Genomic DNA, 27,789 nt, shown 5'->3' with positions numbered 1-27,789 from the left:
TGTGCAGATAACAACGTGAAAGGTGCTGTGCTAGGTCTGGAAGTTAGAAATGTGAAAAACCAGCAGCGTCCTCCTGTCCAGAAGCTTACATTACCCCAGGCGGATAAAGAGGTGCCCTTAAACACTAGGGCAGTGACGGGGACAAGGGAGACACACAAACAGAAAGCTCTAGAAGTATTGGAGGAGAGAGAACACTTTCGGTCAAGGAAGGCCTCATGCAGGGGATGGCACCTGAGGCCCACCTCGAAAAACAAGGATTTTAAGAGGCAGAGAAGAGGAAGGCACGGATTCCAAGAATGGGTGAAGGCACGTGGGAATTCCCCTGCAAAAGACAGCGGACAGAGCAAGCAGAGAGCATTTTGGGAAGGAGCTTAATAATCCTTTCTGGCGGGAACCAGATTTTATACCAAGGACAATAGGGAGCCACGGAAAGTTTCCTAGCGGGGGAGTTAATGTCACACCTGTCCCTAACTACTTTTTCCATGGACTAAGCTCTCCCTGCTTTTTCTCTGGGTTGCAGTCTTCTGGGTATTTCTAGACCACAATCAGATGATTTGTGATTTTTAATCCAAGACCAAGGTTCCAAGGAACAACACTAGGGAGGATTTACGTGAATTTTGCGAAAAGGCGCCTGTGGGGCGGGACCTATTTTCGCCTCGCCCCCTTCCTCCATGAAGGAATTCTAAGTCTCCGGGAGCCCTCTCCTGGCTTCTCTGCGCTCCTTTTCCTTCTCCTCTTCCAACCGCCTTAATCCTCCCCTCCTCCCAGCGCCTTAAAGACATTCACTGCGCAGGCGCAAACATCTCACGCTTCTTTCTCTTTTTCTCCCTTCTCCCCTTTAAAAAAAAAAAGTGTTTTTGGAGGGGGTGGGGTTCACGTTCAACGTGCTGACGAGGGCGCATGCGCGGGCCCCGTCGTCTGCGTCTGTCAGAGCGCCCGGGTCGCCATTGTTACGGCTTCTGACTTGGGTACTTGTTGGAGCCGATGCCCGGCTCCTTGTCGGGGGGCAGGCTCCCCTCACCCCCAACGAGGTCTCCGTCCTCTCGCCCGGTCTCCGTAGACAGAGGTGGGGGAGGCCCCGAGCTGGGGCTCCAGTCCATTCCACCATGAGCAAACGGAAGGCGCCGCAGGAGACTCTCAACGTGGGCATCACCGACTTCCTGACGGGTCAGAGGACGCGGCGGCCGGTCCTGCCCCCCTACCCCCTTCCCTACCCCCCCAGGGGCCCCCGCAAAGGCCAAGCAGACCCCGATGGGTTTTCCCGAAAAGCCAGTTGCTTTGTCGTCGTCATTAACATAATGATGTTAATTAGCCTGGTTTTGTTGGGGGTGGGGGGGAGCTGGGCTTTGAGGGGGCAGTGGCCTAGGCTGGAGCCCTGGCCCGGGGAGGGGGTCACTCACGAGGAGGGCGGGGCGAGGTGCTCTACCTGCCCCTGCCGGATCCCCGTCGGCTCACCTGTCAGGCGGGGGTGGTGGTGCTGACGCCGCTGACCTCAGCAGGATTGCTGTGACAAAAGTGCTATAAGAAACTGGGGCTGGGGGTTTGGACTCAGGAGACCCGCGTTCGAGTGGTGGTTCAGACCCCTCCTGTGTAACCCGTGGGCACGTCGTCATGATAGTGATAATGATGGCGATGATGACGATGATGATGATGACGATGGCCTTTATGTGGCTCTTTAAGATTTGCAGTATATTTACAAAAATGATCTAATTTAATTCTCACGGCAAACCTGGGAAGTAGGAGCTATTTTAAGGCTGGAGGACATGAAGCAGAGGGTTAGTGGCTTGACCAGGGTCACAGCTAGTAAGTGTCAGAGGCTGGATTTGAATTCGGATTCCTGACTGCAGGTCCAGCACTCTATGCGCTCTGTCGTCTAGCTGCTCACCTCCCTAAGCCTCAGCTTCCTTAACCCGTGTAACGTTGGGATGACGCTTGTCTTCCTCAGTGTGGCGGGGTAAATGCTTTGCAAATATAAAAGCCGTATAGAAATGTTATGATCATTTGCTGTTCAGAGGTTATTACCTTACCAAGGCAGTCTTCTTGGCCTGGTTCTGCCGGATGGTAGGGGTGTTTTTGCCCCGTCTTGTTGCGGGAAGCCCAGTTTCCACAAATGTGCCCGCCCATTAGACATTCTAGCTCACCATATTCTTCTTGTTGCTTTTCCAGAACTCGCAAATTATGAGAAGAATGTGAACCGAGCAATCCATAAGTACAATGCTTACAGGTAGGAGGATCCTGGGGTTTCTGGTTACACTGGGTCTCACAGAACGCACTAGAACAATTTTGTCATGTAAATTAGTAGTAATTTAAATGAGCAGAGTTGAATATTATCGGACTGTCTTCAAGAAAGCTGTGTCTGTTGTGGTCAAATTATTCCTGTTTGACTGTCCCTGGATAAAGCTTGGCCAGAGCCTTTTAGGATTAGCTGTCAGTGTGTTTTTTTAGTCCATAATTCATTGCAGGAGATGTGATCTTGTATCCAAGATCAAGTAAAGATGTAAGTAGTGATGAAAACAAGATCAAAAACTTCTAGTTCTAAACTTCTTTTAGTCTGCTTCTTTGAGTCTTTGCAGTTTTCATTGAGTCGTCCAGCACTACGGCAGCTGTGACAAATTCACTTTTATGAAAATGTGACCAGGCGTGTCAGGTGATAGCTTTCTGTCAGACTCATTCCCCATTACTGATGGAGTACTTTACGAGTGCTCACTCAGTTTGAATGCCGATGTGCCCAACACAGTTGTAGTCAGCCAGTTCTAACACAATCAATATAATGAAATTGAAGGATACAACACCGGACCCAGAAGTTGACATCAGACTGTTTTCAGATGATGTGGGAAATTCAGAACTATGTAAGAATCACTTAAACTTCTCAAAAATTACTCCTAGTGTTTCTTCTTGTTCAGTCATTTCAGTCATATCCAGCTCTTCGTGACCCCATTTGGGGTTTTCTTGGCAAAGATACTGAAGTGGCCTGCCGTTTCCTTCTCCAGTTCATTTTACAGATGAGGAAACTGAGGCAGAACGGGGTTAAGTGACTTGCCCAGGGTCACACAGTATCAGGCCAGATTTGAACTCATGAAGATGAGTCTTCTGGCTCTGGGCCCAGCACTCTCCACTGAGCTACCTCACTTATTTATGCTTTAATTTTACATCTAAGAGTAGTGTGGATATTACAAGTCAAAACAGTATTGTACAGCCTCTATCACCAAAATTATGTATATAGCCAGAACTTTTCATTAGCAATACGGAATGAAAAAATATCACCGAAATTCTGCACATTGTTAGTGATATCCTGTTAGAGAAGTTAAAGTAGAAATCAAGATGTCTAGTTTGTTTTTGTTGTTTTTTGGTATGGCAGAATAACAGAGTAAGGCTCTATTAAAAACACTGAGAGACTTACTGTTAACAGTGCATATAGTTTTTGATCAGAATATCCCCGCTTTGCCACCCAGTATGTTCACTGGATGAGTATAGAACAGTTCTCAAATTTTGGAGTATAAGGACCACTTTTTATTATCCAATTTCACAGGATTCCATGATAGTAGTTGATTGAGGTACATAATAATAAAACACTGCTAATAAATTCAGTAATACTTTTAAATGAATTTGTATTTTATTAATTGCAATAATGTTTAAATATAATTGAAAACTTGAAATCTCTACTTTTAAGACTTATTAATGTTCAATTTGCAAAAGATATGTTTACTTATTTATGGTGTCTTGAATTCCTTGCAAAAATTCCAAAGCCCCGCTGTGTCTATGACCTACACAGATTAGGAACTACAACTATACAGCTGAAATTGCCTGACCAGCTAGCTGAGAATAGTTTTTACATTTTAAAATACAATAAAAATTTATTATAAAATATAAAAATCATTCGCAGCTTGGGCCCCATAGTTTGCTCACCCAAGTATAGAGGGTGGGTGGCAGCAAGGAAACATAAGTGACTACTTTGAGATGAACTAAAATGAGGCAAACAAATAAGGCAAAGTGAAGAAACACCATTAGAATGTTTTAAAACATAAGTTCAAAATAAATGTTAAATGGTTGTTAAAATATTGAGGAAGCAAAAGTTGAAAGATTAACTTGCCATGGAGTAGTCAAAATGTGGCAGATAAATTTTGGTTGAAAAGGTAGATCTGTAAAGACAGTCCTATAGATTGGCTGTTTTACAGACAATTCATTATACACATTAAATACTTATAATTTGCATTGTATCATGCTAGGACCTGGGGGAGAAAAAAAGATAAATATAGCATCTTTCCTGGCCCCTAAAAGCTTAACATCTAGTTAGGAGAGATAAAATACAAACTTGACAACGTGGATTCGATAGCAAGTACCTTAATTCTTGTCCATGTTCTGTAAGTCCTCCACAGAGGGACAACCCAGTGTACTTTCTTTAGAGCTCTTGACATCGTGTAAATTTCCCTGGAGCCCATGGATATTTAACACCCTCGAAGTTGTGTACCTCCAACATGAACTGCCCCTGCACATACAACATAGAGTATGGGCAGATAAAATACTCTTAAGAGTAGATAAGAAACTGCTTCCATCTTAGGTTAGGGTTAGGGCTAGGGCATGGGGGAAGGCTTCTTGGAGGAGGTGACAGTTGATCTGGTCCTAGAAAGATGATCACGTTATCAGCAGAAGGGAGCAGCCGGGTATAGTGAACAATGCATACAAAGGGAAACTTGGAATTTCTTTTTAGATGACAGTAAGTTTGGCTGGAATATTATATATGTAGTGAGGAAGAGTGTGGGGTAAGGCTGAAAAGGTAGGCTGGTGCCAGATAGTTGAGGGCTTATAATAATACCAGGGTAAGAATTTATTTAATATGGATAAGATCATTGATTTAATACTGAGAGGTGTCTTAGAGCATATCTTACAAAACCCAACAGTGGAAAGCCATTCAGAATTCTGTGCTTTAGGAAGATGACACTGGCAACTGTATATAGGATTGGAGTGGGTAGAGAGACTAGTAAGGTAGCCTAGACAACAATATGATATGGGCCTGAACAAAGTTGGTGGTTGTAAGAATGAGAAAGATAGAAAAGACATAGTGTGAAGTTCATACCTTATGACGGTCTTGGTCTATGCATGGTGAAAAGAGACCGTTACTGAAAAAATGCTTGAAAAATGCTGTGTGCCCAAAAGTTGAGGAATGTTTTGGTCTGTGAAAGTAATGGAATATTACTGTACTGTGAGAAATGACAAGGAATTAATGGCACTAATGAGCCGTCTATAGAGGTAGGAAAACCCCTGGGTTCAGAAGCACTATCTCCCAATGATGAGACAGTCCGCTAAGTTAGTTTCCCAACAGTTGCTGATTTGTGTTGTTGCAGGGAGTTTCCTCATGGGAGTTCCCTGCACCAGTGAAATTACAGGTCCAGGCCAAAAAAGAAAAAAGGAAGTGATGAATACAAAGAAATAAAGGAACAACTTATATGAATTAATACATAATGGAAAAAGTTAAATCAGAATAATATATAGATTGTCTACAATTAGGTTAAGAGACAAAATAAAACTACATAGAGCTTCAAAGCAAAAAAAAAAAAAGTAAGCCACACTTTTGTACTGTCTTATTAAAATTAATATATACTTTTAAAAAATTTGAAAATAGCCTTTTTGTTTCATGTTTTTATTTTTGTTTGTGAATGTTTACATTAATAGTACCTAAGCTTAGAATACATTTTTAAAAGCACTGCTAGTGTTATGTTAGTCTTTATAACCAAATTCCTAGAATAAGGCTGTAACAGTGTCATCTCCAAACATGAAGGTGGACACAGTACTTACACAGATAGACATAGCAGTGGAGGTTCAGTAAATGGCTTGGAGCATCACATATGAGAGTCATAAAAGTTGTGTTTTGAGGAAGAAATGGTGTTATTTTGGTAGAAATTGAGGGGTGGATGTTTAAGTATATCTTAGTTCCCTAATAGGAAAGCTTAAAATCTTACTTAAGTTTTGGTTTGTTTGTTTTTTCTTTTTTTTTTTTTTTTTTTAAAGAAAAGCAGCTTCTGTGATAGCCAAGTACCCAAGCAAAATAAAGAGTGGAGCAGAAGCAAAGCAACTGGTAAGACTTATAAACAATTAACATAAAGAAGTATCCTAATTTGCATTATATCCAGATAGTAAACTAAAGGCTATCCCTTTTCTTGGAATGACTGTAATATATCATCCAGCCTGTTGAAACAGCTAAAACTCAAAGATTAATTTTAATGGTCTTTTTTGTTTAATTATTAAAAGTGCTAACCTGTTTTCCAGAAATCTTCTATGGAATAGATAGTAGTATAGTTAGAGGGGTTAGCAACCCAGCATGCACCTGTTTTTGTATGACCCAAGAGCTAAGAATGGCTTGAACATTTTAAAATACAGTAATTTTTTTAATGTAAAAAAAAAATTCTTAGCGTTTAAATCATACAGAAATAGTGGCCCCCCTAGCACAGTGCATAGAATACTAAGCATCAAGTCAAAAAGATTGTTTAAAATCCTATTTCTGACATTTACCAGCTATACCAACATGAGCAAAAGAACTTCACTTCTTGAGTCTTTGTCCTTATCTCGAAAATGAAAATAGTAATACTTGTACTACCTATGTTACATAGTTGTTAGGAGGCTCACATGAGATAATGTAATTGTAAAGCATTTTTCAAATCTTAAAGTGTTGTGCAAATATCAACTAAACTTACCACTATTGCTCCCAGCACTTCCACGTACCTGTTGTTCCATAATCTAAACTAGGGCTGTCCAAAATGCGGCCCAGTGCGATTTATGCAGCCCGCCTACAAGCATAGAAACTTATATGAAAGCTTTAGTAAACAAAGGCGAGCTATCACAGAGCTCTCACTAAAATGGCAAGTTAAAATATATTGTCTGTTGTTTCAATAAAAACCTAAGGTTGGACGGCCCTGATTCAAACAGCAAATTTCAACTACAAACCAGTTTCCCTTTTCATTATTGTTTTGAGAGTCCATGACCTGTTTACTATTATATAAGTGTATTTGACAGCACCTGCATATTTAGAAAAATTTAGTCTTTAAAGCATGACTAATTTTCCTTCATAGCTTTTGATGTTAGAATGGAAAATACTTTGCCTTTCTTTGAACATTGTTCTATTTAATTAATGTTTTATTCATGCTTCTTTTTCATCACTCACTTCTCAATGACCCCTTCCCCCCGTAGAATATTTCCTCCTCACATAGTAGAATTAAGCAAAGCAAACCACTTTATTCTCTCTTTGGCGAAGATGTAAAGCTTCTAAGTATAAAAATAGGTTGTCTCCAGTATTCTTTTCACTAGTTAGAAGAGGCAGCATAGCACAGTAAAAAGGATACAGAATTTGGTGTCAGAGTTCCTCAGAAATCTGGCTCTTCCACTTATTATCTTGAACAAGTCACTTGACCTCTGTAGGTCTCAGTTTCCTAATCATTAAAATGAGGGGATTGGACTAGATGGCCTTCAAAGTCCCGTCCACCTCTAATTTGATAATCCTTTGAATGCATTGGCATACCTAACAAAGTATGCCTCATTTTGCACCTGTAGTCCACTACCTCTTGCCAAGAAGAGGGAAATACGTTTCATCATCTAGTCCTCTTGATGTCAAAAAATTCTGATGTCCTTCAGTGTATTACTTCACTTTATACAAATCTTCCCTAGTTCCTCTGAATTCCTCGCATTTGTCTTTTCTTAAAGCACAGTGATACTATGTTTAATGTTTATAACATTTGTTCAACTATTTCCCTCCTTGTTTCCAATAATTTGATACTCTGTCGAAAATACTATGTGTTCACAGAACTTTTTTCCTCTGTCTTTGACCTTCTTGTGGCTTAATTCCCATAGTGATTTCACTGGGTCAGAGGATTTATATATTTTAGTTTCAAATTGTTTCCAGAATAGTGAACACAGCTCCAGAAGTGCTTTGGTGTACCTACTTTCTTAAAGCCCTTTCAAAGTTCACCATGTTCATCTCTGTTTCCTTTGCCAGTGGAAGAGCTGAGAGGCAAAACCTCAGAATTTAAAAATTTGCCTTCCTCTTGCTCTTAGTGATTTAGGGCTCTTGTCAAACATGAGGTAAATAGATTTTTAGTTTTAAGAGGGGAAAAATCTGTATACTACTACAGAAAATCAAAGGCCTTGAACTTTTCCCTATTGCTCACTTTCTTACAGTAACTTGGACTTACCTCCATTGAGTTTGAGAAATTGATTTAATACCCCATTTTTAATAATTGTGTGTTCTGATGCATATTTAAATATTCTACCTCTCAGAGGGGATGTTTTTAATTGGAGCAGAGTTTTACCTATCCCGTATTTCAAGACTTTCCAGGTGATGGTCACTTATTTTCTTTGTCACTTTTTATTTTGCTTTTAGTTAATGTAGTAGACTCCAAAGGTTTCCTATTTCACTTATGTGTGAACTGCCTAGCATGTAGTAAGTGCTTAATAAATACCTGTTGATTAATCTTTATTTCCAATTTAGGATGGTGTAGGAGCAAAAATTGCTGAGAAGATTGATGAATTTTTAACTACTGGAAAATTACGTAAACTGGAAAAGGTAGATCCTCATTTGATTTACTTCATTATAATTTTTTTTACTTTTATGATGTATTCAGAGTTAGTAATGTCCCATAAAAATATTAATAAGATTACTAAAGAAAAGAGAGATATTAGTGATAATGAAATCCATTAAGAACATTATATTTTTAAAATGTTTATCATTCTTATCATTCACTTTTTACTCACTGTTTTAAGAGATAGCTTCAGATGTTTTGATCAAATGAGTTCCATATTCTTATTGCTCTTCCAGAGGAGAGACTAAGAACCAGCTAAATGAAGAACTATATTTACCTCAAATAGCTTTGCAACTTTATTTCAGTCTTATGCTAATCGGTAGCTTTGTGTCTCCTGATTCTTTGTGTGTAAATCTTTGTATAGAATTGGATAAACTGGAGATAGGAAATCAGGAAGTTCTGTAACTAGCTCTGCCAGTTTAGAAAGTTCCCTATATTATCCATTATACTTGAATATTTTCTCTCAGCAGATCAAAAAATGTCACCTGAAATGGTTATGCATATCTATTGACTGACTGATGACTTAAATGAAATAATATTTGTTATAAACCAACTCAGATTGACATGCATCTTGTTTTTCTCTTTTGAAGATAAGGGAGGATGATACAAGTTCATCCATCAATTTCCTGACACGAGTTAGTGGTATTGGGTAAGAAATGAAATTATACTCTGACAGCTCATTTTGTTTAGTAGACATAATCTTTTAATTTTGTATCAAAGTAGGCCTTTTTGGCACTGAGCAAAGTAAAATATATCAATGAAATATTAATATAGGCATGCCTTTTTATCTGTTGTTTTTTGGTTTTTTGGCAGGGCAGTTGGGGTTAAGTGACTTGCCCAAGGTCACACAGTAAATGTGTCAAGTGTCTAAAGCCAGATTTGAACTCAGGTCCTTCTAACTCCAGGGCCGGTGCTCTACTCACTGCTCCACCTAGCTGCCCCTATGCCCTTTTATCTTTACAGAATGTAATATTCTTCCAGATTTCAAGACTAAACTTTTAACTACTTTTAGTAGACATCTTACTAAAATATGTACTTACCTGTCTTGAACAGAGTACATTTGGTGTATGTACGCTGAGTGTGTTAGCCTTATCTTGATGACTACACCATACTTACAGCTACATCATGCTCTAGGAAGTGGTACTATAGGAGATTGGAAAGAACACTGGATGAAAGAGTTTTGAGGCCTGCGTTCAAATCCAGCTTTGCTTTTTTTTTTTACTACTCATGTGACCTTAGAAAAGTCACTTAATCTCAATTTCTTCATCTTTTAAATGAACTTATAATGAAGCTAGATGACTTCTACACTCCCTTCCAGCTCTAAATCTATGATTCTATTACCATCTAATCCAGGGGTTCTTAACTTGGAACTTTGAACTTTTTTTTAGTGTGTTGATACCTGTATTTCAATATCATTGGTTCCCTTTGTTTTCTCTTTTATCATTTGGTTTCCTATTTTATTTTATGCATTTAAAAACATTTTTCTGAGAAGAGGTCTGTAGGCTTCACCAGATTGCCAAGGGATTCTTTGATGGGGGGAAAAAAGTTAAGACCTGATCTCATTCAGTCTTGCCAGTTTATAGATGAGAAAAATGAAGTTCATAGACATATGGTGATATGCACAAGGTCACATAACTAGTGAGCGGGGACTAGAATCCATTTTAGTGCTTTTTGTTTTACCACCACTGTACTTACTGTTGTGAATTTGAGTTGTAGAATACAGTGGTAGTCACCTTAAGGACTCTTAAGGTGTAAAATGCTTTCTTCCTTCCCAGTAAATGACCCTAGACTATTGTACGTTTATAATTTTTGTGTCTAATTTAGTATTTTCCACTATTCCTCTTTACTCACTTTCTATTCCAACCAAACTGGACTACTAGTTATTCCCTGAATTCAGCATTCCATCTTCTGCTTTTATTCACACCAGTATTCTGTATGCCTGAAATATACTCCCTATTTATCTGTGTTTTTTAGAGTCCTTACCTTCCTTCAAAACTTCACTTGGATGCCCTTCTTTCTTTAAGCCTTCCCTGACCCTCTTCCAACCCTCTTGACATTTTAGGGAGCTCTCCTTCCCCAAATTTCCCTTTAGAACTTCAATCTCTTCCTTGCCCCTTCACTCCTTACTTTGTATTATAGTTTCCCATGTACACATTGTATCCCCCCAGGGAAATGTAAGCTCCATGGGGGCAGGGACTATTACACTTTCATATCCCCCAACTTCACATAGTGTACCTTGCACATAGAAGATGCTTAATTGAATTGAGCTGAATTTCTTCCTCCTGTTATCAGCTGTCACTTCTTCAGGCGAGCAGTTTATACTCTGATGTTCTAATACAAGATGGGGTCCAGCTAGCGCCTCCATAATTATCCTGTGGAGTAAGGAGCATAGACTTTGTGATAACTAGTCCAACATAGGCCTTTTTCAGTTGCAGGTACATGACTGTGTTACAATTGAAGTTAGTAGAGTAAGTGATAAACTATTGTAATAATACTCTAGCTTAAATAGCAGTTCTTAGGTTAAGTTGTTTATGAAGGCATATAACTGTTTAGCATTCTATTTCAAGGACAAAAAGTTTTCATTTTTCACATGTAGTTGATGATTTCCTTTCTTTGCAGTCCATCTGCTGCAAGGAAACTTGTAGATGAAGGAATTAAAACATTGGAAGGTGAGTATAAACTGTTAGTCATCATTCGTAATCTCAATTTTTAAAAATTATTTTTATTTCATTAAATATTTCCCAATTACAAGTAAAAAAATTTTTAACAATCATTTTTTAAAAATTTTTGGTTACAGATACTCTTCCTCCCTTCCCCGCCCTCCTCCTTGAGAAGGGAAACAATTTTATATGAGTTGCACATGTGAAGTCATGTAAAACATATTTTCCTATTAGCCATGTTGCAAAAGAAAACACAAAATAATGAAAATAAAGTTAAAAGAAGTATGCTTCAGTCTGCATTCAGAGTTTGTAAGTTCTCTCTAGAAGTCGATAGAATTTTTCATCATGTGTCCTCTGGAATTGTCTTGGATCGTTGTCTTAATCAGAGTAGTGAACTAATTTTAGTATTAGGAAAGGCCATTAGTATTACATGGAACCCAAAAAACGTATCATTTGTGTGCACAAATGATAGACTATGGCTGTAGCTCTACTACCAAGATCTAAGATGTAGTATTCATATGTATTTAGATATATGTAAGCTTGTAACTCAGAGGAAAGAAAGTAATTTGGCAGTAAAACTTACTAGCCAATATAATTTCTGTTCAAATATATCCTAAGTTTAAGACTGGAAAAAATTGCTTCTTTTTCCTTTAGTAAAGGAAATGGAATAATTTGCAGTATTTTTGTACTAGTTTTTAAGGTTATAAGTTGCCTTTTTTCTTTATGTAGTGTTTTCAGGATTGCTAGGCCTTTACAAGTTATTATAGAATTAAAGTTTGTATGTAGAGAAAGGCTCTATAAAAGGTAGTTATTAGAGAAATTGCTGCTTCCTGAGAGCAATCCTAGGTTTGTTTATAGCAGAAGAATGTACTTAGAAGCCAGAACCTAAATCAAGTAATTGTAAAGCTTTAATCTCATATAGAAACCAACTAAATGTGACATGTATCTTTTCATATTTTTCAAGGGCATGGTTTACCTTAGACAAGGACACACAGTTATATTCTACAACACCTTTCAATTCATTGATTTGGAATGTAACAACTGTTTATGTCCATGTTTTCATTTTTAACTATTCAGATACGGATTGAGTGCCTGCTATGTTCATGCCCCTATAAAAGAGAAGATAGGTATGAGAAATTATCAAAGCCCTAAAAAGTATCTTACTGAAGAATCAAGATTAAAACACATGAACCATTTAGAAAACAATATTGTAGTTAATAGCTAAACTATGTAGAACTGATTACAGAAATTCAGTGCTGTAGACATTTAGAATAAGAAAGCAATCCCTATGGCCTGGAGTTTTCCAGGAAAAGGGGGTAAATCTTTAAAAAACAAACAAACAATTTAGCTATATAGAAGTGTAGGGAGGGTGTTTTAATATGGGAACAGCATGAACAAAGGTATGAAGGTAAGACCATGGTTTGTGTTGGGGAGTTTGATGAATTAAGGTTAGAGAGGATAAGCCAGATTACTGAGAACCTTGAATACCATGGATTTGATGATTTGGAAGCCATTATAGGTTTTAGAGAGGCAGGTAGATAACTAAGTGGATAAAATACTGGGCCTGCAGTTACAAGGACCTGAGTGAAAAAATGGCCTCCAAAATTTGCAATCCAGATAAGCCCTGAGCAAGTCACTTAACCTCTCTGTTTGCCTTGGAGGCAGCTAGATGTTTCCATTGGATAGAGTGCTAGATTTAAGAAGACCTGAGTTCAAATCCAGCCTCAGACACTGTGTGGCCTTAGGCAGGTCACTTAATTTCTGTCCTAATCCACTGGAGAAGGAACGAGTAAACCACTCCAGCATTTTTGTCAAGAAAACCCCAAAGAAAATTGGGGTCACAAAGAGTCGAATATGACTGAACAACATAGATTGTAGAGTAGCAAAATAGCAAGATAAAAGTGATATTTTAAGGATATTAATCTGATCAGAGATATGTTGGGTGTTTTGGATTGAGGAAAGACTAGAAGATAGAAATATACTTGAGGTTATCATTATAGTCTAGAGAAAAGTGAGAGAAACTTGGGCAAGGGAGATAGTGGTAATGGATTCCCAGTTAATGAGTAGTCATTATGTGAACACCTGTTTTCAGAAGAAGAAATGCAAGCTGTCAGTGGCCAAAAGAACAATTAGAAATGCAAAGTAAAGTAAGTTCAGAGGTTCTACCTCACCTTGATTGGATTTGCAAAGATGACCAAAAAATAACAATAATGACAAATAATTGACAAATAGAAAATGGACACACAAGTACATTGTTAATGGAACTGTGAATTACTTTAGCTATTTGGAAAACAATTAGGAACTATACCCCTTGATCCAGCAATACTACTATAGGGCTATGCCTTAAAAGAGATCCAGAAAAGGACCCTATTGTACAGAAATATTTATGGCAACTCTTTTTGTAGTGGCAAATAACTGGAAACTAAAGGCGTATCCATCAATTGGCTAACAGCTGAATAAATTATAGTCTACGAATGTATTGGAACACACTACTGTGCCAGAAGGAATTAGGAAAGAGAAGGGTTTAGAGATACCTGACAACACTTGTATGAACTGATAAAGAGTGAAATAAGCAGAACTAGAAGAGTCTCTAAAATCACAACATGGTAATGACAACTCTGAAAACTTAAACACCAATGAGTGCCATAACCAGCCTCAAATCCAGTGGATTGTTGAGGAAGTATGCCACCCGCTTTCTGATAAAAAGGTGATGGATTCAATATGCAAAATGACACAGATATTTCTGGACATAGTCAACGCAGGAATTTATTTTGTTCTAGTTATATTTATTATAAGAATTTGGTGTTTTTCTTTTTATTGGGGGAGAAAATAAATGTAAATTTAAAAAAAATTTCTTTGAAAAAAAACTAATAGGGATAGGAGAGGAAAAAACTATTCCAAGAAGCATTTTAATGAAAGGAATGATACGGCTTAGTGACAGATGAAATATAGTTTCCCAAGGAAGGAGTCAAAGGTGACTCCAAGGTTGGCTTGAGCAACTAAAAGAATGTACAATTCACTGACAGAAATAAGAAAGTTGAAAAGGGAAATAGTTTTGAGAGAGAAAGGTAATATTCTTTGTTTGAAACCTTTTAAATGAGGTGGCTGAGGACACCCAAGTAGAGATACTTTAATGGTCATTTTAAAATATTAGGTCTGGTGCGCAGACGAAGTCAGTACGGGAAATGTAATTTTGGGAATCACCAACGTACAGGTGAGAATTAGTACAGCATAGTAGGAAGAGTAACTGGACTTTGAGTCAGAAGACCCAGGGATTAATTCTGTTACTTGTGGCTATAAACAAATCACAACTTTTTAAGTCTCCGTTTCCTCATTTGTAAAGTGAGAATCATATTATTTCTCCTATCTAGAGGGTTGTTCTGAACAAAGTGGTTCACAAACTTTAAAGGGTGACTTAGTCGTGTGCTATGGTGATAGGCAAAGTCAGAATAAGTGAACTCCCTGAAGAAGGAAGGGTAAAGAAAAGGGCAGAGAACCCACAGATATTTGGATAAGGATCCAGAAAAGGAAAAAGAGCAGTTCAGAGGAAAGAGAGCCAGAAGGGCAAAGGAAGAGGAGATTTCTTTGAAAAGGAATGTGGTCAATAGTGTCAGATTCCTGAGAAGGTAGGAGAGAATGAAAAACAGAATGAGGAAAAAGGATTTGGTTTAGCCAGATTGATTTTTAAAAGAGTGGTTTTACTAGAGTGGTAAGGAAACAAAGTTGTAGGCGAGGATAATTAAGAAGGAAATGGGTATAGACCATCTATTCATGGAGTTTCACAGTGAAGAAAAGAAGATTGGAACAAGTAAGACTCAAGCAAGGTTTGGGTTTTTTTTCTTTTTCTTTCTTTTTTAAAGAGGGGGAGGTCTGAGTATGTTCGATTTTCCACCCTTCTACACTGGGTTATTGCCTCTTGGCAGATTAAGGGTTAATCATTTAGCTTTTGAATAATATTAATATTGCTACAACTTTGTTTAGATTTAATTCAGAGCCACTCAGAGAATGTTATATTGAACCTGTATCTGTTCTGTCAAGACATACAATTGACCATTCAGCATATTTATCCCAGGAGATAAGTAGTTTCCAGTACAGGTTCCATACAGTGATGTTCTGTACCATACCCTGAAGAATTAGCAAAACACTTCGCTAATTTCATGAAATTATGTTATAAAACTTGAATGAAGTTAATGCATATCCATCATAAGAGCAGCAGTTTGAGGTAGTATGGTTATGAAATGTCTGATTCTTAATCCCATCAAAGTATTTTTATATTTAATTTCTTTTCCGATAAGCTTTTGAAAGATCATTTCAATGAACTAATATTTTGGTTAGTTTTCAATTTTATAACATAGTACTTTTTCCAGAGTGTTAAATTTTACTTCTGAAATTTTTTTCTTTTTCCTACATAGATCTTAGGAAAAATGAACACAAATTAAACCATCATCAGCGAATTGGGCTGAGGTAAGTTATTATCTTTTTTGTTGACACTTGAAATTTTAAGGCTAATTCCAAAACTGCTCTTTGAGACTTCAATAAAAGCTCTCCAGAGATAGTAGACCTCAATTTTTCATTGCAGAAATGCCCAGTATTGTTACTGTGTCCTGTAAGATACATTCCAGTATTTTCACAGATTTAGCTACATATACAAATGGTTACTAACACACACATACTTCAGAAGACTCATATTTAAATGAATGTAAGTACTCCTTCTACCTACACAAGTTATAACCCCTTCATGCCTTTTGGTGATGAATCTCCCTGAATTTAGACTGGTCTTCGGGAGACAATCTCTTTTGCCACATTGACACTTGAAGCCTTTCCAGCTTGGTAGGATCTGCCAAAGGTTACAGTTCATTGGGGTAGCGTTCAGGAACCCACAGTCACTTCCATGCTTTGTTGAGTCATTAGAGAAAGGCTTTATTGTAGGATATATATATATAATGTGTGTGTGTGTGTACATACATATATTCTCTCAAGTAAATATGTATTCTCCATTAAAGTCCTTTTTTGATATCTTACCATGGCATTGATATTACCTTGGTTCTCAAATGCTACCCTTTGACAGGTGCCACCAAAACTGAAAAGACATTCACAATTGTAAAATTGTTATCCAAGAAACCAGCCTGAGTTTAGAGAGGCTTATCATTAGCCTGACTGCATAACAATGAGTTATTCAGGCACAGTGATTCTGGGTAAGGCCACCTACAGAATTGTGGAGGGCCTGTAGTTTGGATCAGTGGCTGGAGTACCCACCCACACAGACAAATACCAAATTTTAAAAAGTATCGTGTATGTGGTATGGTGTGGTATTTATGTATTATACACACATACTGGTTGGGTGACAAGGCATGAACGTGAGAAGCTTAATAGCAATATGGGAAGGAAATAAGTTATAGTTACTCAAGTATTAGTTAAGTGTGTTGAATAGCCACATTTATACAGATCTCTACATTTCATTTCACTTTACCTAAAGCAGGTTTAGGAGGTGCATAATGCAAGTCTCATCATCTCCAGAGGCGTTTTGAGGTTAAAGGTCTTTTCCAGTCATATATAACTACTAAGTAGTAGAGCCATGATTTGAAACCTAAAGTCCTCGGATTCCAAGTTTAGTGCTCTTTCCATCAATAATTTCTTCTCTCCTAAGTCCAATAGCCTTGTCTCACTCCCTGTTGTTCTTCCTGTTTCTGCATCCATTGACACTTGACTGCCCCATTCTCTGAGGTGTTTTTTCCTCAGTTGGCTTGACACACTGTGTTCTAGTTTTCTTCCTAATCAGTAAGCAGCAGTTACCAAGCCTACCTCTGCAATAGCTGTTGTATTTGTCTCCTACACATTACTTGCATAGCCACCACCATGGTTCAAGGTATCATCAATTTTCATATAAAATTTTTTCCCTCAGTTATTTAGATCTGACTTTATTTGTGTAAAAATGTTTTTTTTTATTTTAAATATTTTTAAATTATTTATTTATTCTTAGTTTTCAATAGTCACTTTCATAAGATTTTGAGTTTTAAATTTTCTCCCCCTCTATCTCCTCCCTCCTCCCCAAGATAGCATGCAACCTGATATACTCTCTACTTATACATTCATATTAAACATATTTTCACATTAGTCATGATGTAAAGAAGAATTAGAACTAATGGTAGGGCCCATGAGAAAGAAGAAACAAAAGAAAACAACAAAAGAAAAAGAGAGCAAATAGGATGCTTCCATCTGTATTCAGACTCCAAAGTTCTTTCTCTGGATGTGGATAGCATTTTCCATTCTGAGTCCTCTGGAGTTTTCTTAGATCCTTGCATTGCTGAGAAGAGCTAAGTCTATCAAAGTCAGTCATCAAACAATGTGACTGTTACTGTGTACAGTGTTGTCCTGGTTCTGCTCATTTCACTCAGCATCAGTTGTTTTTCTGAAGTCCGCTTGCTCATCATTCCTTGTAGCACAATAGTGTTCCATTACATTCATATACCACAACTTGTTCAGCCATTCCCCAATTAATGGACGTCTCCTCAATTTCCAATTCTTGGCCACCACAAAAAGAGCTGCTATAAATATTTTTGTACATGTAGGTTCTTTTGCCTTTTTTTTTTTTTTTTTTGTGATATCTTTGGGATACAGACCTAGAAGTGGTATTGCTGAGTCAAAGAGTATGCATACTTTTATAGTTCCAAATTGCTCTCCAGAATGGTTGGATCAGTTCACAACTCCACCATCAATGCATTAGTTCATCTGATCTCTTTTGATAGAGTTTTAATTGAATTCTGCTTCCAGGATCCCTTTGTTGTAGTCTGACCTCTGCACATTTGCTGAAATAATTTTCCTAAGGCACAGTTCTCTAGAGTAAAATACGAACTCCTTAGCCTGACTGTAAGGCCATCCCATAGTCTAGAACCAGTCTGCCTTTCCAGACTTATTCCATATTACTCTCCTTCACATACTCTATATCCCACTCAAGTCCAACTACAAGCTGTTTGTATCATGAACTTGATATTCATGTCTCTTGACTTCATGCATTTACTCAAGCATTCTCCTCATTCCCATAATATATTCATCAACTCTGCTTCTGAATCTTTTATTTTCCCTTGAAGTTTTGTCTCAGATGTTCCCTCCATGAAGCCAGCCTTGCTCTCAGTTGGCTGTGTTCTGCTTCTCCTTAGTGTCCTAAGTTATTTGTGTTTACATAGCTCTCCTGACTCCCCTGTAAAGTGTAACAGACTGTCCTTGTGTCTCCAGTGCCTTGCATATAGCAGGCATTTCATAAGTGTTTTGTAATTTGACTTAAATTTCTACCATATCACATTGTAGGAGAAGTAGACTGATAAGTCAAAGGGGAACTGGTTTTTGAGTAAGGAGACCTGGATTTGAGTCTGGACTCCCTGACACTTAGTAGTTATGTGACACTGAGCAGGTCATTTCACCTATCGGAGCCTTAGTTTCTTCGTCTATAAATGGGGAAAGTAATTTTTATACTATCTATTTCGCAGGATTGTTATAAAGAAAACAAAAACTTAAATCATTTTATAAATATTAACTGTTCTTATAGTCGGCATTAGTAACTAAATTTTTCTTGGTTCTCTATGCTTTTAGAAAGGCTTAATTTTATGTTTATATTCTCTTTTAAAAAGTGGGAAATATTTTTAGAAAGTGATTTCAGCCTACCCAAATTTCCCCTTCTTAGAATAGGGATACTTTATACTGTACAATAATCTTTCTAGCTGTAGAATATTTGATTTTAAAATATTCTATCATTCTTTTATCTAAACACATCTATGATTTAGATAGATGTCTTTCAATCTAAACTTAACCTTTCCTAGATTTCCTTCCAGGAAGAGACCAATGTTTTTAGGTCATTGGTTTCTAAGCTTTTATCCAATAATCTGAAATATTCTAAAGAACCTGGTTGTCCTGAAGGATCACATTAATTAATTGGTGTGTTTGTGAAGCCAGTTGGCATAACAGACATACAGATTTAGGAAAATAGAAGCTGGAAGTCCCTGGATTACCAGCTGAGAGAGATTTAATTGCAAACAAACTCAGTGACTCGAAGTCATTCATTTCTCTTATTCTTAGAAAGTGAGTGAGAATATAATGTTTACTTATCAGTAAGTGTAGATAAAGTTTTCTGAATTGTTATAGCACTTAAGATTTTGGCTCCATCTTTAGGAATTGAGGTTAAGAAACAAATTACGGTTTACTTAGCTAGTTCATAATGAAGTTCAGAATGAATTTTTATGTAAGATTTGGTTTCTGAAAAGTCTTTTAATCGGAGGTCACTTACTTTCAATGTTTAATTTTAAGGACAATTGAAGCTCACTGTTTTTAATTTTTTTGTTGTTGTAGATATTTTGAAGACTTTGAGAAGAGAATTCCCAGGGAAGAGATGTTACAAATGCAAGTAAGAGATTCCTTTATTGTATTTTGGTGGTTTGAGGGAAAAGTGGCTAAAATAAAACAAAGCATTTTTAGAATTTTGATTTGCCTTTTTTCCCCTCTCTTGCTTAGGATATTGTATTGAATGAAATTAAGAAAGTTGATCCAAAATATATTGCTACAGTTTGTGGAAGTTTCCGACGAGGTGAGTTTTTCTTAGTCCTGTAACGTCATATAATGATAATTGGATTTCCCCGTCAGGGATAAGATTGTAAACCCCCCAAAGTCATTAAAACCCAGTAGTATTGCCTTGAAGAAATATGTGGTTGTTTCTGGGTGATTACACTCTAAGTTGGTTAGATTCAAGGAACAGTTAACTTGTTTTTGTTGTAGGATGATATTACAATAGCTTTCACAGAATCTATGAAAATAATCTTTCAAAACTAACCTGACCATATTCAGCCACTTTTACCTAAGTAGAAGTTAGGTAATCAAAAGTATTATTGGCAATTACAATAAGAATCTAGTATAGGAGAAACCAGAAAGATTAATGCCATGGCTTCCTTTTCTTAAAGTTAAAACTTAGAAGCAACAATTAAAGAAAGAGGGCTAGAAACACTAAAATTAGGGAGAGGAAATCATCTCCATTCTTCCCATAGTACACTGCCAGGAAGGAAAGAGGGTGAATACACCAAGGGTGTTACTCTTTCCAGTTAGGCACCCACCCTGGACAGGTCAGGGGCCCATTTAACAGAATTACTTCCTTGCCACTAATCAGGAAAGAATTCTATCTTCATTATCTCTTCCCTTGGGGTTGTAGACTTTAAAATAAAATAACTACAGCAAACATCTTTTGATCAGAATCCTCAGTGGTTCTAAATTTGGTGGGTATAAAGGAAATTCAGTATTTTGGGGAGAAGGGGCAAATGGTAGGAAGACAAACTGATAGGAGGAAATTATTTTAAAAAGCAACATCTGGGATGTGTCCTAGAATCAGTACATGTTCAATGTAATCTCTTCCTTGTTTACAGTACTGGACAAAGATCATTCATTGATGTTTAGGATGAAGATCCTCAGGCACCAAAAAAGCTTATGTTCACAATGCTGTACTTACCAGGACAGGAAAGTGAACCAATATATTTATGAAAAATTTCCAACCATAAGGTTTGAACAAGGTTTTTTGGTTAACATTAATTTATCCAAAATACATGAATGTTCCAGTTAATTAAGATTATATATTTTGAAACTTAAACCATAGATGCATTTTCTAATACATTGAAATAGGTTGTTTGTATAAAACTAGTACTAGTTACTGTTTTTATCCCAGACCAGGCTGACAGCATCAGTATTTACCCAAATAGACAATTAAGATCTTTTAACTTGCTCCAAATATGAAGAACGGTGAAATATTAAGATAAGCAAAAAAGTAGGGTCTTCCAATATCATCAACCAAGTTCCATGTCTACCTAATTTTATAACTTTGCGCTAAGAATTTAATTTACTGATATTTATATTCACAGGTGCAGAGTCAAGTGGAGATATGGATATTCTCCTCACCCATCCTAGCTTCACTTCTGAGTCAACTAAACAGGTATCTAAGTCCATCAATTAAGTTTAGTCAGTTTCTCATAGCCGTGCTTATGCTTGTTTGTGTTTGATGTCATTTGAGTAGTTATAGTGGCTCTTATTCATGACAAGACACTCATTTAGGAGTCTTTTGTGCTGAGTTCTATAACAAGGAAGGCAGGTTAAGGAAATTAGGTAAAATATCTTTTTTCCCCCAGCAAGCTGTGAAAAGGGCAATTGAATTTTGAGAGGGTAAGTTTTGGTGAAGTATTTCCACTGCCGATTGACTGTCAGGATTTAGTAGTAAATATTATAGTTAGTTTTTCATGAAAGGAGAATTTTTCAGTTAAAACAAAGTTGATATTAATGAAAATGCAGACAACACAAACCTGAGTAAGGTATAACTAACACACTGGAATTACAGGATCCATGACAATCTTGATAACCTAGAATATTGGTTTGAATTGAAGGGATAAATGTAAAGTTATATATTTGAATTCAAGAAATCCACTTTATAAGATAGGGAAAGCATGGTTAGACAGCAATTGTAAAAAGATCTGGGTGTTTTAGTGGACTGTGGCATTGAGATCCCTTCCAACTCTGAATTATGTGAGTCTATGAAAAATGCCATTACCCTCCACAAGAGATTCAAATATATTAAATTTGTTTTGCGAAATGTGCACTTTAAACATCACCTAGTTTATTAATATGATTTATTCAAATAAAAATAATGAATGGTGTATTCTTACTGATTTGATTATTTTAATGAGCAACTGTCTTTTCTAAAAAATATATTTCGTTTACTTATATCAGTTTTTGTTGGAGAAAAAAGTATTTGATGAAGAAAATAGGAATGCTAGATGTTCTTTTGTAGGTCTTCAAAAAGATAATTTTTAATTTCTCTTCATTAACTTCTAACCATTTCTTTTCCTTTTGTTTGTTTCACTAATTTTGACCCTGTAGCCCAAGCTGTTGCACCAAGTTGTGGAACAACTACAGAAAGTCCACTTCATCACAGATACTCTGTCAAAGGGGGACACAAAATTTATGGTGAGGTTTTGGATTTTTTTGAGTAAAATGATTAAAAAAACCTTGAAGACTTCTCAGTAATCTTCCCAGTAACCAGCCTGATTAGTTGCAAGCTTTTCTTCTCTGAAGTCTAATATTACAGTGAAAAAAACTGGCATTTATAACTTGTAGATAAATTTATTTAAAAATTTGCTTGAAATTTCCCACTTGTGATCGATCTTTACTGTTGAAGTAGATAATCAGAGGGGGGCAGCTAGGTGGGTCAGTGGATAGAACACCAATTCTGGAGTCAGGAAGACTTCATGAGTTCAAATCTGACCTTAGACACTTAATAGCTGTGTGACCCTGGCTAAGTCACTCAACCCTGTTTGCCTCAGATTCCTCATCTGTAAAATGAGCTGGGGAAGGAAATGGCCAACCACTCCAGTATCTTTGCCAAGAAAATTCCAAATGGGGTCACAAAGAGTCAGGCATGACTGAAATGACAACAACAACAGGATAATCAAGGGAACTCTGCAGTGCTTCTTAATCCAACTGCTCTTTTTTAAATTACTACGATGACTTAGATATAGAATTGTTACCACTAAAGTGAATTCGTTACTAAAATTATCTGCTAAAGTCTCACTCTCATGCTTCATCATAATGTGGAGGTGACCCTGAATTATTGACAGCTAGATTAGCAGATACATAAGCCCTGGCAGGTTCTGAGGAGCTGGAAAAGCTTTCAATATGCACCTAATAATAGATTGTATATCTTGTGTCTACAAACGAATCTAGCCAAGTTCAGAAAGGTTCATCCAAAGTTGACTGCAAGGTAATAAATCTTTTGGCTACAACAGCTCTCAAAGTCCATCTACTAAGTTATAGTGGATTAGACATCTGTGTCAGCAGAAATATCTACTCTAGTGAAATTTCAGCATTCCTAAAATTCATCTTTAATTTGAGATTTCTGGCAGACCTCCTCCATCATAGAGAAAAGTATTAGTTTACACAGGGGAGAAAATGAGTAGGAGGTGTACAGGAAGATACATGAAGGAAGAGGCAGGGAATGCAAACAAGGCATAATTAGAGAAGGAAATGGAAGAACACTGTTATAGGAGTCTTTTACAATGAAACGAAGTCTAATCAGTCATCATAATCCCTCAGTCTTCCTAGAGGCTTAGGGGATAAAGATGCAAGAAGAGAAAACTACATATGGATTAAAGATAGATTATGAAATAATACTTCATAAATATCAACGGAAAGGCTTCCTCATAAATCTAGAAAATCCTTTTCCTTTTTGACTTGTTAATGTTTGTAATCATATCCTTCAGGCCTCTATTTGGAAGGGTAAAACCTTTGGTCTAAATTCCATCTAAATTCCATTTCTTAAATTAATGTGCCCGGTAGCAAATAGAGTATTGTCTGGGGTGATCTCTTTCTCTGTCTCTCTCTCTCTGTCTCTCTCTCTCTCTCTCTGTCTCTCTCTCTCTCTCTCTCTCTCTCTCTGTCTCTCTGTCACACACGCACACACACCCACCACACCCCCCAGACCCACACTCCCCTCCCTTCAGGAATAATGAATTAGCTGTTACTCAGCTATTCTAGTTAAACTTTCAGAAACTACTTTGACTGGCATAACCACAGCCCAGCAGCACAGAAAATTATATTCAGGGCTACAGCAATTGGCTGAATAATATAATAATAATACTTGTTATTAATTTATGTAGTGCCTTATTTTAAAGGTGCTTTAATATATTTTATCCCATTTGATCATACAGAACTGTTTTCCAGAAGGAAACAGTTATAAAAGGTAAAAGTGGCTAGTTTTAAATAGAGTAACTCAGACCAGGTATAATGTTAGGAAATTGTAAGGCTCTTTATGATACACAAGATAGGAAGCATTTGAGTTTTGCAGATAGTTATTTACTCTTTTGTCCCTGGAACTCATAGAGACCCTAGTTTGGTACAGTTGTTTAGAGGACCAAAGCCAGTGTTTATTTGTAAGGAGGAAGAAAGCTTAACTTTACCCTTCCAAGTGTGATTGGAACTGTTTTGCTTTGGGTATCAGAGTGTGTTTGAAGAGGGAAAGTAGCTGCATGTTTCAGGATAGTGGAAAAAGCAATAGACTGGTAAATAAGATGTAGATCGTAATTCCAGCTATCCATCTCTCTTTCTTCCTTTTTCTGGGCCTTAGATTTCTCCTCTGTAAAATTTGGGTTATATCTGTCCTGCATACTTTAGACATAAAGTTGTCATAAGACTCAGATGAGATGATACTTGTGAAACCACTTTGAAAAAAGTACAACGTATACATACATATTTTATGTATATTTTCTACCACTAATCTCTTAATTGCCAAATCTTGGCCTTTCTGCAGTACTTGACACTGTTGCTTACCTCCTCCTCCTGGATAGTTTCTCTCCAGGTTTTTGTCAGTGTTCCTTTTTGATTTTCCTATATGTAGTCTGACATCTCTTCAGTCTCCTTTGCTAGCTCTTTATCCATGTCATACCCATGAACTATGGGTGTCCTTGAAGGCTCTCTCCTAGGCCTTCTTCTCTTTTCCCTCTACATTATCTGACTTGATGATTTCATCAGTTCCCACGGGTTTAGACATCTCTATAGAGATGATTCCCAGATCTATATATCCATCTCTTTTCTCTTTTCCTGAGCTCCATTCCCACACCATCAGCCACCTTTTGGCCATCTCATTCTGGATGTTATATAGACATTGTAAATTCAACATGTGCAAAACAGGGCTCATGATCTTTTCTCCCAGCCTCCTCTTCCCAGGTACTGTCCAGGGCCCTACTGTAACCCAGGCTTCTGACCTCATCTCCTCATTCTCACTCACCCCATATATCCAGTTCTTGCCAAATGTTGTTGTTTCTATCTACAAAGCATCCATGTGTGTCCCCTTTTTACCACTTACTCAGCCACTACCTTAGCTCATGCCCTCATTACCCCAATCTGGACAGTCATAGTTGATTTCTAATTGATCTCCCAACCTTAAGTCTCTCCCCATTCTAATCCATCCAGCTAAAATGATTTTCCTAAAGCATAGGCTTGCCCGTGTGTCTCCTTATTACTCCAGAGTCAAATATAAAGCCCTCTATTTGGCATTTAAACCTCTTAACATCCTGACTCCTTTCTCCCTTTCCAGTCTTATACTTTACTTCCCCTCACACCTTTTGTGATCACTCTCTTCTGGCCTACTTGCTGCTCCTTGTACACAGCACTCCATCTTCCATATCACTCCCTTTGCCCTGGCTTGTCCCCTTCTCCCCTCTTCCTTTTCATCTTCCTTGAAGACTTAGCTCAAATCCCACTGTCTTCAGGTGGCCTTTTTCATTTCCCCTAGTTACCAGTGCTTTTCACTCTGAGATCACTTAACTCCCATCTGCTCTCTATATAATTTTTTTGCACTCCATTAGAATGTGAGTTCTGTGAGGTCAGAAGTTGTTTTTGCCTTTCTCTGTGTCCCCATAGCCTAGCACGGTGCATGGCACATATAAGTGTTTAATAAATGCTTATTGACTGACTCACTGGGAATAGATTGTTAAAACAGGGAGCCTGCTGAGGAAAACATTGAGGAATGGAAAATAAGAAGTGGGGATAAAATAATTGGAGTACAATGGAGGGAATGACTACCAAGGAGTGGGCGAACCAGTGGTAAAGTAATAGGAGAGATGTTCTAGGAAATCTAGACTACCTGACTTTAAAGCAAAGTCAAATTTAAAAGGTAGAATTAAACTATCAAAGTCCTATTACAAAGACCTATTCCCTGACCTCTTGATGATATAACCTGTAGGCTGGCAGTCATGAACATTTTCTGACCTACTACAGGGAAGGAGCTTGACATTGTTCCTAAATGCCTATTAGGTTGTGTCTATGTTGTGTGTGTTATTCTCAGGATGTAATGTAATTTTAAAAAAAAACTTCCTGTAAGCATCAATAATCCAGGCTTTTAAAAGCTGGGGCTGTTCCAAATCTTTTTTGTTTGTTTGTTTAATCAGAGTCTAGATAATTGCACTGTTTATTCTATAGCCATATCATTTAGAAGGAAAAAAAATGAGCTTTTCTTCTTTTAGATGCCTATTGTTGACTATAATAGAAATCAGTTAAAGTGTAGTATTGAGTGTGAACTTGGCCTCCAATAATTTCTATAGAATTGGGTAGTAAAGATTTAAGGGACGATAGAAGGTACCTGGAATCCCCTGAGGAAGTGAAAGAGGTTTTATTTCAAACACTCAGCATGAATCCATCCAATTGAAATGCCAAACAGAGCTAATCCAGTCAATCCAGCAAGGAATTTACAATAATACGCAGAAATTCTTTAACACTAGCTCTCTAGCAAAAGTGCAGGAAATCAAATTAGCCTTGAGGAAAGGGGCAAAACCATTAGATAAAATCCTTTTACTGACTTGACAAACAGCAAGATCATTGCCTCAGGAACAAAAACAGCCATATCCGTAAGGTATTACCGAATGGTAATTCCAGATGGAAATAATTTCTGATCCAGTTGAGAGTAGAAGTTGAGTTGAAACTTGTTAATGCCTCAGGAAGATGAGCTTCATGTTGTGAAGCTAACCTAAAGTTTTATTAATCCTCTAACCACCGGCCCCTTTCTGTATGGGAAAGTCCTAAGTATAGTCTTCCAAAGGAAGAAAATCTAGTCTTTGGGGACTTAGGAAATTACAGCAGTTTAGACTAAATTCTGCCCCTGGTTTGTGTGTGTGTGTGTGTGTGTGTGTGTGTGTTTTATCATGAAGACTGGATGAATGAGTGAATGAATGAAAAAGCATTTATTAAGTGTTTATTATGTAGACAGCACTGTTCTATAAGTGCTTGAGATTTAAATAAAATAAATAAATAAAAATTGAAATAAAAAGTGAAAAGTTCTTCCTCTCAAGGGGCTCACATACTAATGCAGAGAGACAACACATATAGCACTTTTAAGCATCAAAGTACAATGGGAAGGTCTCATGGTTGATAGGGTACAATAGCAAAGCAGATGGTAATGTGTTGTCTTTAATATCAGTTCCACCAATAAAATCCTATCAGTTAAATCATTTGACAGGGCCCAAGGACTTTGGTGGCAACAACTTTTTTTTGGAGGTCTTTAGTAGTTGTGTCTGAAATTCCTGAAGAAGCAGTTGCCAGGCCACATTTTCATGGGGATTACTACTCAGTGGGCTAAGGCAAAAGGAAGGCTGGTAGACTGGGGCCCCTGCTGTTCCCAGGGCTCTTGGATTTACCTGTCAGTAGTTGGTCAGCTGTTGGTGTTGGTGGCAGGAAGGTAGAGCCCTCCTCTGCAGATATTTGTCCTCAGTGATGGCTGTGAAGCATAAGCTGGAAGCAGGACTGGTAGTCTGAAGAGTACTGCTATTCCAAGACTTCTGGGTTCAGGGCCCTGGGCTGTCTGCCTAGGCCTCAGGGGGTAATGATGGTGATTTGACTTTCATGTCATAAGCTGTCTCCTGACTCTCCTTTAGGGTACCTTGCTGCTTCAGCTAGGCTGCCTTGCATTGAGTTTGGTGGGGACAGCTGGTCCCTTCTCTATGGGATTTGCTTCCTCAGATGTGCTAGAAGCAGAACTGGATGTCCGGGGGAGC

The 27,789-nt window shown here is 37.5% G+C and overlaps 1 protein-coding gene across 2 annotated transcripts in view; it reads left to right on the top strand.

Annotated features, from left to right (window-relative positions):
• The first annotated feature begins 895 nt into the window (after positions 1 to 895).
• POLB (DNA polymerase beta) overlaps positions 896 to 27,789 on the top strand; it is a 33,324-nt gene continuing 6,430 nt past the window's right edge. The window contains exons 1-11 of one of the 2 annotated variants that reach the window (XM_036751358.1): positions 896 to 1,167; positions 2,167 to 2,224; positions 6,007 to 6,073; positions 8,477 to 8,551; positions 9,158 to 9,216; positions 11,187 to 11,236; positions 15,640 to 15,691; positions 19,568 to 19,622; positions 19,730 to 19,802; positions 21,118 to 21,188; positions 22,127 to 22,213. In XM_036751358.1, the coding sequence (XP_036607253.1) occupies positions 1,107 to 1,167; positions 2,167 to 2,224; positions 6,007 to 6,073; positions 8,477 to 8,551; positions 9,158 to 9,216; positions 11,187 to 11,236; positions 15,640 to 15,691; positions 19,568 to 19,622; positions 19,730 to 19,802; positions 21,118 to 21,188; positions 22,127 to 22,213 (708 nt within the window). In that variant the 5' untranslated portion in view covers positions 896 to 1,106. The remainder of the gene's footprint in view (positions 1,168 to 2,166; positions 2,225 to 6,006; positions 6,074 to 8,476; positions 8,552 to 9,157; positions 9,217 to 11,186; positions 11,237 to 15,639; positions 15,692 to 19,567; positions 19,623 to 19,729; positions 19,803 to 21,117; positions 21,189 to 22,126; positions 22,214 to 27,789) is intronic. The other variant, XR_005009927.1, reaches the window with a different exon arrangement.

This window comes from Trichosurus vulpecula, chromosome 3 (genome assembly GCF_011100635.1).
Source record: "Trichosurus vulpecula isolate mTriVul1 chromosome 3, mTriVul1.pri, whole genome shotgun sequence".
In the NCBI taxonomy this organism is placed as follows: Eukaryota; Metazoa; Chordata; class Mammalia; order Diprotodontia; family Phalangeridae; genus Trichosurus; species Trichosurus vulpecula.
The sequence above is the reverse complement of the archived record's forward strand: the minus strand, read 5'-3'. Positions and strand labels throughout refer to the sequence as shown.